The sequence below is a fragment of the Argentina silus genome (genome assembly GCF_951799395.1).
Source record: "Argentina silus genome assembly, chromosome: X".
Taxonomy (NCBI): Eukaryota; Metazoa; Chordata; class Actinopteri; order Argentiniformes; family Argentinidae; genus Argentina; species Argentina silus.
In genome coordinates, this window is record NC_139653.1 from 12191520 (window position 1) to 12209288 (window position 17769).

General features: G+C 41.2%; 1 protein-coding gene across 1 annotated transcript in view; it reads right to left on the bottom strand.

Moving 5' to 3' along the window:
- LOC310822225 (uncharacterized protein) overlaps positions 1-17769 on the bottom strand; it is a gene marked incomplete at its 3' end in the record, with an annotated part of 110243 nt that overhangs the window by 15098 nt on the left and 77376 nt on the right. The window contains exons 26-41 of the mRNA XM_083694574.1: positions 14365-14406; positions 14064-14135; positions 13207-13242; positions 12942-12995; positions 12564-12617; positions 12242-12283; positions 10143-10247; positions 9881-9934; positions 8096-8149; positions 7850-7903; positions 7603-7653; positions 5334-5378; positions 4114-4161; positions 3749-3793; positions 2699-2725; positions 1251-1304 (exon numbers count right to left, since the gene is read on the bottom strand). Of these exons, the coding sequence (XP_083550700.1) occupies positions 1251-1304; positions 2699-2725; positions 3749-3793; positions 4114-4161; positions 5334-5378; positions 7603-7653; positions 7850-7903; positions 8096-8149; positions 9881-9934; positions 10143-10247; positions 12242-12283; positions 12564-12617; positions 12942-12995; positions 13207-13242; positions 14064-14135; positions 14365-14406 (837 nt within the window). The remainder of the gene's footprint in view (positions 1-1250; positions 1305-2698; positions 2726-3748; positions 3794-4113; positions 4162-5333; positions 5379-7602; positions 7654-7849; positions 7904-8095; positions 8150-9880; positions 9935-10142; positions 10248-12241; positions 12284-12563; positions 12618-12941; positions 12996-13206; positions 13243-14063; positions 14136-14364; positions 14407-17769) is intronic.

A 17769-nucleotide genomic window follows, 5' to 3' on the forward strand; every position in this document is an offset into this window, starting at 1 on the left:
TTTCCCTGAACAGCAGAAAGCAGTCAACCTTCATGCCAGTGCTTGAATGTGGTGATATCATCTACCAAAATGCAGCCACTACTCTTAAACCTTTGGATGCCATCTACCATAGCGCCCTTCGCTTTATAACAGGTGATTAGGTTTTAATACTCATCAATGCATACTTTATCAAAAGGTTGGCTGGATCTCATTAAAGTCCCATAGATCTCTTCATTACTCCCCTTTTGTGTATAAAGCCCTACTGCATAAACTCCTGGCTTACCTAACATCATTATTGACATTCAAGAACATAAATTACCTAACTCGTTCTCAGAGTTTGATAACTCTTGAGGTTCCTCAGGTCTCCACCAAATGGGGTAAATCTGCTTTTAGTTATGGTGCACCTCAGTGCTGGAACAATCTATAGAAACATTTCAGTTGGATGTTTTGGTGCTGCTCGGGCAATTTAGGGTATTAATTGAGGACCTTCTTGGTGAAGGATGTGATTGTTTCTCCTATATATTGTGTTTTTTTTATATGATGTATTGAATACTGTATTTAACTGTGTTGTATTTTGTATGTGTTGTTTTGTTATTGTGTAAATATTGTGGACAGGGTGCACCTGCAAAAGAGGCCTTAGTCTCAGTGTGTCTCCCCAGTATAAATAAAGATTAAATAAAAAAAAATGGGGTTTGAAGCAAGAGTATAGAGAAAGCATGTCAATACAAAGGCATCCTAGACACATTTATGAACTGTTATTTCAGGAGGACTCCTATTCTGACACTATTGCAGTCCATACTTTATTTATCCAGACACAGACTCCCCTAAAGTGTTACTGTGGATTTATCATAAATAAACTCTCCTTAACCTTTTAGTGTCAAATAAAATAAACTATGTTGTGCTTTTAGCTGTTTGTTTGAACAATATTGCCATAACTTTTTGACAAAAGCTCCCTGAAGGAGCACTCGTGTTTGATGTCACGAGAACTAACACACATTCAGAGTCATACAAGGCCATCCTGTATCAGCCGCCCCATCTACACTCAGATGCAGAGGAACACACAGTCTCTTTGCCAGCCCTTCAAGGCAAATGAAACAATAACAACTGTACTGGGGTCTTCTATTTGGGGCTCTATACTAGTGTAGATGGTAGTCATGCTGTCAATGTGGTGAGAGAGCTACAAGGAGTAGGCACACTGCCTCCTCTCTGTAATCTGGTTAGGTCATGCAGGATGAGAGCGTCCTTGGGGGCGGCTCTGTTAGATGGCTTACCTTGGCACCGGGCAGGCCTTCAAGCCCAGGCAATCCCATAGGCCCTGGATCTCCCTGGCACACAAGATACACACAGTAGAGGGAGAGTAAGAGCAGAGGAGAAATAAAGTGTGTATATGAACTAGAAGTGTTTTTTCTGCCTCATCAGACAGTTGTTTTTGTAAAGGGCTGTAAATAATGACTAAAACTGTGTGTAAATATACAGTACACACACATAGTACACATTTTCTATTCCACTTCTATTCTGCTCTATAAGTGGATAACTCTCTGTCGTACTGTATTCCCAGTTTGTGCTTAAATCAATGCACCTAGATAGAACTGTAAGGTACAGTAGCAACAGTAGGCTTTCAGTTTGACTTTAGAATTTTGCACTGTGAATACAACAGCTGTACAATTCTTTAGGGTTTACAATTGCAGATTCAATAAGCCAGCTTAGTCAATGAAGGTCCTAAATGATAACCATAAGACAAACATTCTACTTGCATAAATCCCAACTCTCTTCTTTTTTGGACAGATATAAAGTGTTGCTATTTATGCATTTCATCATACATTCATTGAGAGATAGAGCATTTCAATCACATCAGTCTATTTTGTGGTCTTCAACATTCTGTTTAGTATTTCCACTACTGTTGCTCTCCTGACAACATGAATTGATTAACTGATTGTCAGAATCAGGTAGCCAAGAGGCATGGGCATCTCACTTGGAAAATTACAATTGGACTTTCTCCCACTCTAAAAATAGAGATCCCTTCTATCGGTGTCATCTTGCTCAATATGCCATGGAGAAATGCTATTACACACTACAGAGGGGCAACTTATGCTGACATAGACAGATCGTGCAGGTAATTGTCACACATGTAGATTGTCATGAATAACCGAGTGTGGCTAAGGGGAGAGCAGGGCAGCCAGGGGATCAGCTGTGAGACGGATTGGGGCAATTCCGCCACAGCTCTGGGGCCGCTCACGCAATTTATTCAAATGTCAAATTAACATCCCAGTGAAAAATTGCTCTGCAACAGAACAATAAAAAATGCAATTGGCCCCACGAGGATGGAGAATTCAAGTTGATACCAGTGGAGTTGTATTGTTTCCATTCCTCAGCCAGTGGGGATTGTTTTGGGGGTTGTGGGCTGGGAGGGGGGGTGGGGGGAATTACAGTAGATGTAGAGAGAGCAGAGAAGGTTCATGGGCTCCCACCGGCAAGACAATATGGCACAGCAATTTGATTCTGGCATGAGGCGTGATCATTCTTTTGTTGTGTGTTGGAGTTCTGTCATCTGTGTCTAAATGCTGAAGCTCGAGGGTGTATCAACTTATGTTGAAGTGAACCGTAGAGACAATGTTGGAAAGCGACCAACTAGGCTTGCCGGTCTGTTTTGTTGGACAGCAGAAAACAGTCAAGAACACTTAATGCAAATATATTCTCAGAATCAACAGATCCAACTCACTGTTCTTCCCTCATCTCCTTTGGGCCCCTGAAGAGAAGAAAAGATGGATTAGTCCTGTGGGAAGCTACAGTATCATTGCTACAACAAAGTTACAGTATTTTGTTTACATTTGAACATTTGAACCCACATTTAACTGGATTTACAGAGATTTTGTGTTTTAATAGTAACACTTTAAAAAAATAAAAATAATTTGACTGTTGCTCAGTGTCATGCACCAACATTTATGCACAACATTTTAGTAATGATGTTACTAATTTCATCATTTGATGATTCAGTTGGCAAAAATGAGACACCAATCTTACAAAACTGTAATGGGAACAAGACTAAAATCAACGCATTGACATAATGACAAACTGTATACTTTCCACAAAATCGATACCTTTTGGTTGAAATGTCTGTATTGTTCTCTGTCAGTCTTGTAATACAGCACATTCTGTTGTTAATAATTAATTGGATGCCTAACCAGTTAATGTCCCCAGTATTGATATGCATGGTGGGTAGTACAGGGTAGTGCACCCTGAGAGATTCTGCTGTGGTCCTTGTGTATTGTGCAAAGGGGAGATTGGAGTGTCTCACTTTTTTGTCAACAGCTGATAAGTGTTTGTCAGTTCTTGTGGACCCCTACAGGGTTTATGAGGGAATGTCTCAGGGCTGGCTAGATTACACACCATCTGATAAGGTAGCGAGCTTGGGGAGCTGATAAGCAAATCGTGTCAGTATACTGTGGCACAGCGCAGAGCAGCACAGGCAAGTTTTTGGCCCGCTCTGCATTTCAATGATGCTGTGCTTTCCTGGGGCTATCCAGGGGCACCTGTTTGAGAGTCAGCCTGCTCCTCAGACTCCCCTCCAGTGAACTCTCAATGAACATGATTGACTGTAGCAAGGGGGCTGGAAAGTAAGAGGATACTGTAACACCTCTTGTAATGTTTGTTCTTCTGCTCTCAGCCAGTGTAAAACATATCTGAATGTATCTGTGTGTTTGTGTTACAGTACTTGTACTGTACATTGGTTGTGTAACAGAAGCTGTACCAGAGGGATAATCACACTTACCAGAGCACCAGGTGGCCCAGGATGTCCCAGAACAGCACCACCACTCTGTAAATATACTTTTATCATCATCATAACTGAACATGTTTAAATTATATCCATGACAAAAGGACCATATACCATATATCAATCCTAGGTCAAAGTCTATGTACTTAACCACCAAAACATTTTCCCCTGTATGATGTGTATTTATTTATTTAGTTCAGTAAGGACAGAGGCAATTACATTAACACATTTAAATAAAGAACAGTCAGATGCAGTGCAACATAACACGTTATGCACGTTATAAGACGCTAATTTAATGTGCCCATCCCTAGATGGGCTAACTCATGAATGGCTCAGGGCAATGACATGTGAACAGTCCTTACCTGGAGCTTGTACAGACTGCTCATCCCATTGCCCTCGAAAGGGACACCCTGAAAGTACAATCATCACAGTAAGCCATGCATCTCCTCACAGATCCCTGCCTCAGTGTCTGTGCGTGTCTTCTCTGTGCTTATAGTCTTACAGAATACTATAGGTCTGGACCAATGTTACTCTTCTAAGCCCTTAAATGCTACATGGGGGAGATCAATAGCCGGGCTGCCTGGTGATCATAAAAAGAGAGAGCCGTCATGCTTGTTTAACCCCCCACCCCCCCCACCCCCACCGAAGCCTCTTTCAGGATTCAAAGAGTACTGTATCTCAGAGAAATACAAGAACACATTGATTTAGAGAGAATGGAGAGCTTCTGTTGGAGAACTAGAACATCTAGATTGCTTTGGGAGTGTAGACGAGCAGAAGTTGTTGTTTTTTTAGGTCAATAATGGATCTGAGGTGAGCGGTAGTTGTAAATGGAGGAAAAGAGTCAAGGTTCTCATTTAGAGGCAAGCGGAGGGCTGTGCCCTTTTCTGGCCAGTGAGCCATCCCCTGCCCTCCCTGACTGCAGTTTATGAGACCAGGGCATGGGGGAGGGGAGGGTGCACGGCAGGTTCAAGAGGATGCCGGATGAATTATAGATTTGCCTTTGAAAGTGCTAACTCACTAGCCCTTTAAAGGGAGGGGAATGGGATTGACGGCTAGCCTGGGGTTCCACAATCTTACTGTGTCTGTACTCATTTCATCAGATCTCCAGCATGTGTTTGATGTCCAGCAATTCTAAATACTGCAAGACTGAGCAAAACTAAGCGTATTGATTTTCATATACACATATGAGGTTTTGAATGAAGGCTGTGGCCCTAAGCTTTGCTTGATCTGTGCTTTGAAGTTACAATAAAAATCATTAAGATATATTATGATTCAAAATAAACAAAAACCCTTGTCTGATGGAGATAAAAGCCATAGAGATTGAGCAGAGCTGAGAGTTTTAATGTTGTGAAGTTTTCCATTTGCTCAAACAGAATGAGTCATAAGACCGAGTTTGTAACATTTCCTAAAACAGAAAAACATGTAGACTACAGTGGTCTGTATAAGAAATGTGTCATTTCAGAACACTTGCAAATGACTTTGATGAGTTAACTTTAAATGAGTTCTCAGTGTGTATTTTATGAGTCATAGATGATATGTGCCATCTAACACTTGGTGGTGAGTCACCCTGAGGAGAACTTACAGGGGGGCCTGGTAGCCCTGGTCTGCCTGCAGCGCCTTCACTCCCCTGTGGGAAACACACAGGGAAAAGACCATGCTATATGGGGGAAGCATATTTTCATACAAGTAAGATCACTCCATGTTGGACATAATGGTGAAAATGGCCTTACCTTACATGATTGATAATGTAATGTTATAATAGAAGTATTTCAGAGGAATGAAATTCTGGCACTGTTGAATTGGCATTCAACATGCTACAGTACTTATTTCTCTCCACAGCAAAACGTAAATCCATCTTTGCTTTTCACAAAACATGCATGCCTTTCACATAAAGTACCACATTATTTATGTTCCCTGTGATCAATAAATAAGTCATTAGTAATAAGCCAGTATTTTTGTTTTCATGAAAATACTGTGTCAGTAGAGCTTTGAGCATATTAGGGTTCATGTTCATGGCTTTATGAATGAATCATGGTCCTGTACGCACATCAGTCTATGTATAGACCACAACAAGACATATGCATATAGTAGGCCTACATACTGAATAACTATGTATAGAACACAAAAAGATATAGAATATACAGTTAGGTCCATATATATTTGGACTGACACAATTTTTTGTTATTTTAGCTGTTTACTAAAAACATATTCAAGTTACAGTTATATATGAACATGGGCTGAAAGTGCAGACTCTCAGCTTTAATTTGAATTCCTCAAAATTGAAGGAAGGGTTTAGGAATTACAGCTCTTTTATATGTAGCCCCCTCTTTTTCAAGGGACCAAAAGTAATTGGACAATTGACTCAAAAGCTGTTTCATGGACAGGTGTAGGCTATTCCTTTGTTATTTCTTTATCAAATAAGCAGGTAAAAGGTCTGAGTTGATTCCAAGTGTGGCATTTGCATTTGGAAGCGTTTGCTGTGAACTCACAACATGTGGTCAAAGGAGCTCTCAATGCAAGTGAAACAGGCCATCTTTAGGCTGCAAAAACCCCAAAAATCCATCAGATTCCATCCATCAGCAATATTAGGAGTGGTCAAATCAACAGTTTGGTACATTCAGAAAAAAAAATAACGCACTGGTGAGCTCGGCAACACAAAAAGGCCAGGACGTCCACGGAAGACAACAGTGATGGATGATCGCAGGATCCTTCACATGGTAAAGAAAACCCCCTTCACAACATCCAGCCAAGTGAAGAACACTCTCTAGAGGGTAGGCATGTCATTATCCAAGTTTACCATAAAGAGAAGACTTCACAAGAGCAAATGCAGAGGGTTCACCACAAGGTGCAAACCATTCATAAGCCTCAAGAATAGAAAGGCCAGATTAGACTTTGCCAAAAAACATCTAAAAAAGCCAGCCCAGTTCTGGAACAGCATTCTTTGGACAGATGAAACTAAGATCAACCTGTGCCAGAATGATGGGAAGAAAAAAGTATGGAGAAGGCTTGGAATGGCTCATGATCCAAATCATACCACATCATCTATAAAACACAGTGGAGGCAGTGTGATGGCATGGGCATGCATGGCTTCCAATAGCACTGGGTCACTAGTGTTTATTGATGATGTGACAGAGGACAGAAGCAGCCGGATGAATTGTTTAGGGATATACTGTCTGTTCAGATTCAGCCAAATTCAGCAAAGTTGATTGGACAGCGCTTCACAGTACAGATGGACAATGACCCAAAATATACTGCGAAAGCAACCCAGGAGTTTTTTAAGGCAAAAAAGTGTATATATTCTGCAATAGCCTAGTCAATCACCTGATCTCAACCCGATCGAGCATGTATTTCACTTGCTGAAGACAAAACTAAAGGCAGAAAGACCCACGAACAAACAACAACTGAAGACAGCTGCAGTAAAGGCCTGGCAAAGCATCACAAAGGAGGAAACTCAGCATTTGGTGATGTCCATGGGTTCCAGACTTCAGGCAGTTATTGCCTGCAAAGGATTCTCGACAAAGTATTAAAAATGAACATTTTATTCATGATTATGTTAATTTGTCCAATTACATTTGAGCCCCTGAAAATAGGGGACTGTGTATAAAAATGGTTGCAATTCCTAAATGTTTCATACAATATTTTTGTTCAACCCCTTGAATTAAAGCTGAAAGTCTGCACTTCAATTGCATCTCGATTGTTTCATTTCAAATCCATTGTGGTGGCGTACAGAGCCACAATTATGAAAATTGTGTCACCGTCCAAATATTTCAGGACCTAACTGTATGCATGCATACAGTATAGTACATACACACGTGTGTCAACGCGACACATTTAATAAGAACATAGCTTACTCTCTCTCCTTTTGCTCCATGTCCCATTGGTCCAGGTCTCCCCATGACACCCTGTGAATAAAACCAAGTCCAACAATTAACTTTGACCTTCATGGAAAACACAACAGAAAATGATTGAGGGAGAGATTTAACACAAGGAAACCAGTGTGAGTGAAATGTCAGCATTTCATCATGAAAAGTATTAGTAGCATGGCACCACACATGCAATGCAACTAGGAATGATTAGAAGTCAGGTGGATTTCCTTACAGGGGCACCAGTACGACCTGTTGCACCTGGGAATCCTGGGACTCCAGGAGAACCCTTGGAGAGATCATAAGAATTAGAATACATAAAAAATACATAATTTACTATGATGTATCAACTTAAACAATGTATCGATATACATTAGGACATTAAACAATAACATGGAGTATACATGTACAGGGACTGCAGGGAGTACTGTAGGCATCATACAGTATCAGTAATGTTTGGGTTCAGAGGAACGTTCCCCACCTCATCGCCTTTGTCTCCTATGGGGCCAGGGAATCCTCTCTCTCCTTTCACTCCCTAGAGCAGTCATAAAACAGTCAAAGTGAGCTTCATTCTGCATCAAAGTTTCATGCCTTTGCTTGTGAACTCAGTGTAACCTTGATACAGTAAGTTTTCCAAATGAACATTTAATGGCTTTGAATCAACAGCAGATTGTTTCTTATGGTACATTTTACTACACACACACATACAGTGCCTTCGGAAAGTATTCTGACCCCTTCACTTTTTCCACATTTTGTTGTGTTATAGACTCAATTTAAAATGGATTAAATTAAAAGAATTTGCCATCAATCCACACACAATCCCCCAGACTGACAAACGAAAACACGTTTTCTGAAATTTCTCTAAATTTATTCAAATTGAAATACAGAAATACCTCATGTTCATAACTATTCAGACCCTTTGCTATTATACTCTTAAAATAAGCTAAAATGCAAAAATGTCATCAACAAATCACTCAATAAGTTGAATTGAGTCCACCTTAATGCAAGGATAATAGTTCATGTAATTTTGGAATTAATATCTTTGTTTTTATAGGGTCTCTGATTTGTATAGGAATCAATTATACACTGTGTAGATTAGGATGTCACTACCAACTCAGCAAATTTCATAATTTTCTCTTGATCCTGACAAACTCCCCAGTCCCTGCCGGTGACAAACATACCCATAACTTAATGCAGCTACCACTATTCTTCACATGAGAGATGGTATGGAAACTGCAATGTGCTGGATTTGCACCAAACTTAATGTTTTGTAGTAAAACCAAATAAACACATTTCTAGCCACTTTCTTTGCTGTATCACTTGAATTCATTGTTGCAAACACAATTATGGATATGAGATTATTTTCCATTAAGGGATTCTTTTTGGCCACTTGGTTTTAGACACATTTTGTAGAGTGACTGAGATGATGTCCCATCGACTGTGCTTTTTCCTCTCAACCATTCAACTTTGTAGATTTTTGTACGTCTCCCCGGGCCTCAGGGTCGCATTCCTGAGCAGTTTCGTTCCTCTGCATTTGCTCAGTTTGTAATGACAACCTGATCCACACAGTGTGTAATTGATTCCTATGCAAATCAGAGACCCAATAAAAACAAAGATATTTATTCCAAAATGACATTAACTATTATCCTTGCATAAAGATGGACTCAATTCAACTTATTGAGTGATTTGTTGATGACATTCTTTTGCATTTTAGCTTATTTTAAGAGTGTCATAGCAAAGGGTCTGAATACTTATGAACATGAGGTATTTCTGTATTTCAATTTGAATAAATTTAAAACGTGTTTTTGCTTTGTCATTCTGGGGTATTGTGTGTGGATTGATGGCAAATTATTTTAATTTAATCCATTTTAAAAAGTGAAGGGGTCTGAATACTTTCTGAAGGCGCTCTTTAATAAGCACACATAACACTGCATCCATGGCAACTGCTTTTGCAGCCGGCATCTCTGATACACACAGAAATAGATTTTGACTGGGTTACGATTCCATAGACAACCACAGCTATTAGTGTGATGAAAATAAATATTCCACCGAAATTCAATTGAGAAAATGAGTCTTACTAATAACCTTGACAATAAATATTATCCTCAGCCATAAAACAGGCTACTAACATTCTGGCTATTATCTTCTCTAATTCACTTTGACAATGTTGAAAAGAATGAAATTCACTTCTTAAAAAGTAATGTTAGATCTATAGTAAATAGTATGTGTAGAGTAGGATCATCAGTACTATCATGTATTTGTTTACCTTTGGACCCTCTTTTCCTGGATTACCAAAAGGACCTCGCACACCTTGATCCCCCTGTTTAGAATCGATAAACACACACACACACACACACACACACACACACACACACACACACGCGCACACACACATACACACACAAACACACATAAACACTGTTGAAAAACAATGTTTTACAAAACAAATATATAATAGCAAGATAAATGGTAACATCAATGTCTGGCCCAAATTGAAGTGAGAACATTGTGTGAGACTCCTACAGTACCTTCTCTCCCTCCATGCCTTCCATCCCATGCGCTCCGGGGGATCCCTTCTCGCCCTTCTGCCCGGGCAGCCCTGGCACTCTTGTCTGGCAGACACTGCAGGCGTTCTGGCAACGCACAGAGGGGCAAGAGGCATAAGTGGTGACATGGATAAGATTTCATAAATGAGTCAGGGCAGCGCATTTGCTACCTTTGTTATTTCACATCCCCTGGGTGGAGGACAAGACAGTGGCTGACACAAAATGTCCTCCAAATGGTTCTGTAAGCAAGGCTGAAGTAATGTGATCCCACTGAGTGCGGGTCTCATCTAGGTGAATAAGTGAACTCTGTCAAACTCAATGACTCTGATATTTAGTGCGGACTGAGGAGAACCTCAAATATCATCATCTCCCATCCAATTAGAGATTAGTAGTACCTACAATGCACTCACTATGAGCCATTTACAGCATAAGCAGAGCTATAAGGTATGTATGCAAATTATGAGTGTGGAACATGTCCATTGTAATTATTAAGCAGAACCTCATCTGCTCTCTCTTTTGAGGTTTGAGAACATTAAAGCAGCATAATGAAAGGTTTCAAATCCTGGGGTATTATTGGGGTAGCTGTGTGCTATTTCACATTTCGTGCAAATTCTCTCTAGGTCACCTACTGTAGGTGTGCTAGTAGAAGTATCAATGTGCAAGCACATTAGCTGAATCTGAGGAGGGATGTAGAGTGTAGAGTGTAACTGAACTCACTGAACAGTGATGTACTAAAGAAATACATAAAGAAGATCCTCAGTCTTCCTCTGTTCTACAGACATTTAGCAAATTATACATGACTACTAGGGCGGGTGGCAAATAGGCCTTCTATAAAGATAAGTAATGGGAGATTATTTTATGTATCTTCGAGATAGGAAGGATTTTTCCTTTTAACAAAAAATGTTAATTGCTCATCTTGGGAAGTAATCTTAGTCATCAAGTTGGCTCATGTAAAGCCTTATTGTAAAAAGCCATAGAGCCTTTGAACAGCTAAGAGGCTGGAAACATTTGTCATTTAAGTGAGCTTCCTTTTTGTCTGGTGGAATAAAAATGCCCTTTCTGAGACTGTCATGCTTCAAGTCCTCCATTTAAGCAGATTCCCATCAAGCAATTGTGTCTGCACCCACAGAGGATGTGACCCCCTCTGACTCCTCTCTTCTCTCTACTTCTCCTTTCATCACCAAGCTCAGTGAATCAAGGCGTCTCCAAGCAATAAAACCAAATACTGGTATTTCTTCTAAATACATATGTGCCCATCTTTCCCCTTACATTTCTCTGGTGAATCGTTGCAGCAGAGTGTTGAAGGTACAGTAGATAGGATATTCTCTATTAATAGTCAGTCTGCGTACAAATGGCTGGATGTTGTCATCTCCGCCAACAAAACCTTCTTTTGAACTCTTATTTATTTCATTATGCCAGAGTGGAGATGGATAAAATGCAATGTCTCCCTAGACCTTGCTACAAGGTTGAAAAGTGAACAAGCATCAGGAAAAATAAGATGGGTAAATCGGGAAATGCTTTACATTGGCATTCTTGAGCGATTTGAGGAATTAATATCAAGTACATTTCTTTTACCTTTTCTAAACACAGTTCTCCCCAGTATCCTGATGGAGGCACTCTAGAGCTTTTGCTAGTAATATCTAGTAACTGATATATTCAGTCGGTTCAAAAGTAAAGTGCAAAAGTAAATCCAAGGTGGATAATTGTGTACAGTACCAAGCATGACTTTATATGCCGTTTCCTCTCTTGTAGTCACTGTTGCTATGATGTCCAATAATGACAGTAATAGCTATACATAATCATCTAATATATTATCCAATGGTGTGTGTATCAAACTAGACCTTTTCTTCTTATTCCTTCGAAAATAACATTTTCTGCAAATGCCAGATCCTGGACTCTGAATGGTTAAATTACTCTTTATTATTATAACGATAATCAAATACCCCAAATCCCTATAATGGGAATGTCAATGAGTGCATTATGCATGGTGTATGTAGTATGTGTTGCTGCCTTTCAGCACAGCTATCAAACCTCACTAAATTGTGTTTTATTACATGTGATACTCTCAGAGGAAAAAATACCTTGAGTAAAGCACCCATTTCTCCAACAATAGGCAGGGCAGTCTGTTGAAGAGAAACATTGTAAATGTGATAACCATACATGACATTAAATTTAATTGATGTTTAAGTTATATTCTGCTTTCAGGTCATTGTTAGAACCATATGATTCTATTCTACTCTCTCAACACATTAAATAATCTCCTGTGCTTTCAGTAAACTTCAAAATAGTGGTTGTCTGTAGTTGCAAGACAGGCATTAGCCTTATATGGCCTAATGGTTCTAACACCACCAACTGCACTGTGTGATCCTCCAGCAATATAACAGAGATGAGCTGCTTACTTACTGGTTCACCTGGGGGTCCGGGAGGGCCTGGGGGGCCTTCTCGACCAGGGGAGCCCTATAAAGAGAGACAGAAGAGAAGAGCTAATGATACCCCCAGCTATCACCCAGCCATGACACTGAGGAGACATGCGGCGCTGCACCCCTTAGCCTGTGCTTTGACACTCATCCCGTTTGTGGGGACATGTCCAGGAACTGTGACACACTGCACTTCCTCATGCAGGGGGGGAAGACAACATTCCTTCAGAATATGCTTTCTCTTTTATCTGCTGATGTCTCTGTGTCTGCTGCTGCGAGAGAGCGGAGGAGTGAGCCAGGCAGGGAAGTAAAGCAGAGAAGAGAAGAAGAAGAAGAAGAAGAAGGAAGGATTGATCCCACTCACCTCTCTCCCTGGGACTCCGGCAGGGCCTGAAAAACCTGGAGGTCCACGAAAGCCCTGGAATACATACCGAAACACAACCAAATTACTTTATACCCCAACTCTAAATACATTCAAATTAACCTTCAAACAGAACTCTGAAATACGAGAATGTACCGTTTATTCAATGATCGAATATACAGTATACTACAATATCACTGGAATCAAATAAATGGACAATGAATGCAGGTTTTTGTGTAAATCTTGAGAGTGCTATCTTTCCACATACCTCAATCCCTGGCTCCCCTCTGGGTCCCTTGGGGCCCTAATAACACATCACATATGTTGTTAACACCAACACGTCTCCAGCACATATAATCCAATAATGAAATTGTGTAGTCTTAGGCATCCTTCAATCAATTGATTGCATGCTATTCAACAACCATGAATTTCGCAAACCAAAGCAAACTCAACCACACAGTTCTCTTTCAGTCGACTTGGTTAGACCCCTCACTATGGGACACGCACTCTTGTGTACCTTTCGCTGAAGACCCCTATTCAACAAAGCCGGTGATGCTTGCAAGAGATAGCCCCGCCTATCACCACTCTTCACTCTATGACTGTCCGAAGTGTATTGTAGTTCTTAGTATTCAATTTAATATCGTATTCTTAGTTGTTCTCAGTTGTAACGTAACTGTTTACTGAGAATCCTAGGATTCTCCTGGAGCGTTAGGTTGCCTCTACTGGAATTGTTGCCCTCGCTAAGGCGTAGAGTGTGTGTCAACTTCCCTCATTACCACTCTGTCTCCTGTTTTCTCTCACAGAAAACATGACTTACACAAAGTCTGCCCACCGTGCCACCTGGACCCCATCCGTGGATCAGTGTTTACATATCCTCAGTGAATGCCTTGAGACTATTCAGTCTACTTGGAAGCAGCCTTTCTCAGCCAAACTTGTGGCGCCCTATCACAACGGTCGACCAAAGACACAGATTACCACATCAAGGTTTGTCGGAGTGCCTTACGAATACTTTACTCATTCGGTCTCTCCCTGGCCTGAAGTGTGTCAATGCCGCCACAGCAATAGGCATTTGTATCTCTCATTCTAGACTAATATGGACCACAATAAATATGCCACTGTACTCACCATGGGTCCTTCAACACCCAGTTCGCCTTTCTCCCCAGGGTCTCCTGGTACCCCAGGAACACCCCTCTCACCCTGACAAAACAACAAGGGTAGAATGAGAGGTTAAACTATAGGAGCAGGTGCCTAACATTACCAGTCTGACAGAACACTGACATCATATCAGTGAAAGGGGTTAATTCAGTGTATGGGTAGAGCAGTTCATGAGATGTTTCAAAAGTAGATAATTGCTACAGGGAATATCACTAATCTATGTGGAGAATACTGCAGATGGTGGTTTGCTGCTTCAGCCCTGTTCTCCTACCTTTGGCCCTCGTGATCCTCTGGGTCCTGTCGCACCCTCACCCTGCAGAACAGAAGGAAAACTGTGATCAAAATGATTCTCAAAACTAGGGTTGCAAAGGGGTGGAACGTTTCCAGTAAATTTCCAGAAAATTTCTGGAAACATGGGCCTGGGAATTAAAAAAAAAAAAAAAGCACATAGGGGCACATCATGTTGTGTTTTGACTTGGTGGAAATGACATGACATAGGCTATTTAGAGAATTACAGATCCTTGCCGAAAGTTTGCATTCAAACCACAGGCAAGTGAGGGAGAGAAATCACTTTCAGCTGTCCATACCTGGCCTATCATGTTGAATAAAGTTAAAGAGTGTCTATACTAGGTAATGATTTAACCAAAGTGTTAAGTGGATTGAAGCTGTGAATCAAAAATAAAAGCACACGTGGGACTACTGCGAGCGAGTGAGAGAAATAAAAACAAGGCGACAAAGAAAATTAAAACTACTGCAAAAGGAATTATGTTATTGGCCATTTGGCCTTCATCCTGCACCAGTAGTGTCCACAGGCTAATTACTAATATATATATTTATTTATACAGGGGAAACACACTGAAACCAATGCCTCTTTTGCAGGTGCACGCTGTCCACAATATAAATACAATTTCACAAGCCCACCTTAAATGTTAGCTTTTTAACAAGCTCCTCTGTATGTTTTCTAAACGTCGACTCTTTGTCAAACTGAATGCCCAGGTATTTATAAGCGGGGACATGCTCAATGGCGGCACATACAGTATGCATAAATACTTTTTCTGTGATTTGGAAAATAGTATATACTTGGTTTTTTTCAGCGTTAAGTACCTGTTTCAGTTCAAGAAATGCTTTCTGTAGGACAATAAAAGTAGACTGGACCTCTGGCCAATTATGGCGGGAATAGCAATACAGTGCCCTGAATAAATATGGGAAAGAGGAAGTTGTGTTCTTTTAGCTCTATTCTCCAACAGTTTGGATTTAGAAATTACTTTTTTAACCCTTTTTATACATAGTATTGGAACACCACCAAAAGTATTGGAAAAGTGGCTTGACAGGTGTTTCTGATTAGTCAGGTGTGCTCCGTCACATCATTTGTGCAAGCATAAGAGAGCTGTCAATGTCTAGTATTGATTCTAGAACACTCTCCAGGAGGTAGGTGTGAATGCGTGCAGAGGTCTGGAAAACGGTTTTGTGTGATAGCAAGAGGAAAAGTTTGGAGATCTGCCCAACATTTACAGCATACCACCTCATCTGTGAAACATGTCTTAATTGATGGTGTTACTGCTGACAGCAGTGTACAGAAACATCTTGTCTGCTCGAGTACAAGCAAATGCCTCTAAATTCATTGGATGGCGCTTCATCGTACAGTAAGACAATGACCCCAAACATACTGCCAAAGCAACTAGGACGTTTTTCAGGGCCAAAAAGCAGAAAGTTCTTCACCTCAAAACAAACTGACAAACTGAAGATGAAGATGCACTACAGCTTGGCAGAGCGTCACCAGAGAATATATCCAGTGTCTGGTGGGGTCAATGGGTCACACACTTCAGGCAGTTATTGCAGGAAAAGAATTGTCAATCAAATACTAAACATGAGTACTTTATTTGGACATTATATAATTGTTTCCAATATGTTTGGAGCCCTGACATAGGGGCACTATGTTTTAAAAAAAATTTACTTACTAAATGGTGAATTGGGGATAGCACCAGAGATAATAGATTAAAAATATACACTCACCGGCCACTTTATTAGGTATAGCTTGCTAGTACCGGGTTGGACCCTCTTTTACCTTCAGAACTGCCTTAATTATTTGTGGCATAGATTCAACAATGTGCTGGAAACATTCCTCAGAGATTTTGGTCCATATTGACATGATAGCATCATGCAGTTGCTGCAGATTTGTCGGCTGCACATCCATGATGCAAATCTCCCGTTCCACCACATCCCAAAGGTGCTCTATTGGATTGAGATCTGGTGACTGTGGAGGCCATTGGAGTACAGTGAACTCATTGTCATGTTCAAGAAACCAGCTTGAGATGATGTGAGCTTTGTGACATGGCGTGTTATCCTGCTGGATGTAGCCATCAGAAGATGGGTACACTGTGGTCATAAAGGGATGGACATGGTCAGCAACAATACTCAGGTAGGCTGTGGCGTTTAAACGATGCTCACTTGGTACTAAGGGGCCCAAAGTGTGCCAAGAAACTATCCCCCACACCATTACACCACCACCAGCCTGAACCGTTGATACAAGGCAGGATGGATCCATGCTTTCATGTTGTTTACGCCAAATTCTGACCCTACCATCTGAATGTCGCAGCAGAAATCGAGACTCATCAGACCAGGCAATGTTTTTCCAATCTTCTATTGTCCAATTTTGGTGAGCCCGTGCGAATTGTAGCCTCAGTTTCCTGTTCTTAGCTGACAGGAGTGGCACCCGGTGTGGTCTTCTGCTGCTGTAGCCCATCTGCTTCAAGGTTCAACGTGTTGTGCATTCAGAGATGGTCTTCTGCATACCTTCTGCATACTTTGTTGTAACGAGTGGTTATTTGAGTTACTGTTGCCTTTCTATCATCTCAAACCAGTCTGGCCATTCTCCTCTGACCTCTGGCCATTCTCCTCTGACCACCATAGTTGGGGTGGAAGTCTGCCCTGTGATGGTCTGCCCTGCGGTAGTGAACCAAGTGTGATCCTGTCTGGTAGATGCGATTCTCTTGTGTTGTATGTATGTTGTATGTGTTGCAGGGGAGCGGTGAGTCATCGTGCTGGGGTGATGTCCGGCGGGGGTTCCTAGGGCTTCCTAGGGCTTGTCTGTCTACTCAGATGCACGTGGTCATAAAGGTGCAATGTTGGGGTGATGTGCCAGGTGTACATTTGGCAGGAGGGCACACCCTCTGAAGATTTCTGAATGGACTGTCTGGATGGTAAGAGGGTGGAAATCAGTGCATAGTAGCAGAGTGGAGATTGTGATTTTGGAGTTTGGGAAGGTCTTTGAGGCCTTCTCTGCAACCCTGTCCACCATTTCCTGGTCCATTCGCAGGTCGTTGGTAGCTGTATGAATGATGATATGGCCTGGTGTGCCAAAGTCAGGTTGAGAGAGGACTGGGTTTTTGGGCACCAGATTTTTTAGACCTTATGGCAAAGTTTGAAAAAAGTTTGTCTTCCCTGATGAATTTATCATTTGAATCAATCGGGATAGCCACTTCTGTGTCATTCTGGGTTTTACGGGGGTCAGTGTGGGGGGGTGTCTGAGGAGCTGTGGGGCTGTATCTGTTGCCTCAGACTCTCCATGGCCTGGTCTCTGTGAAGCAGCTTCCTCTTGACAGCAGAGAGCTCCTCCCAGAGAGCTCCTCCCTCACCTTGGTGAACTGCCTCATCATAGCATGCTTGACCTCCTTCA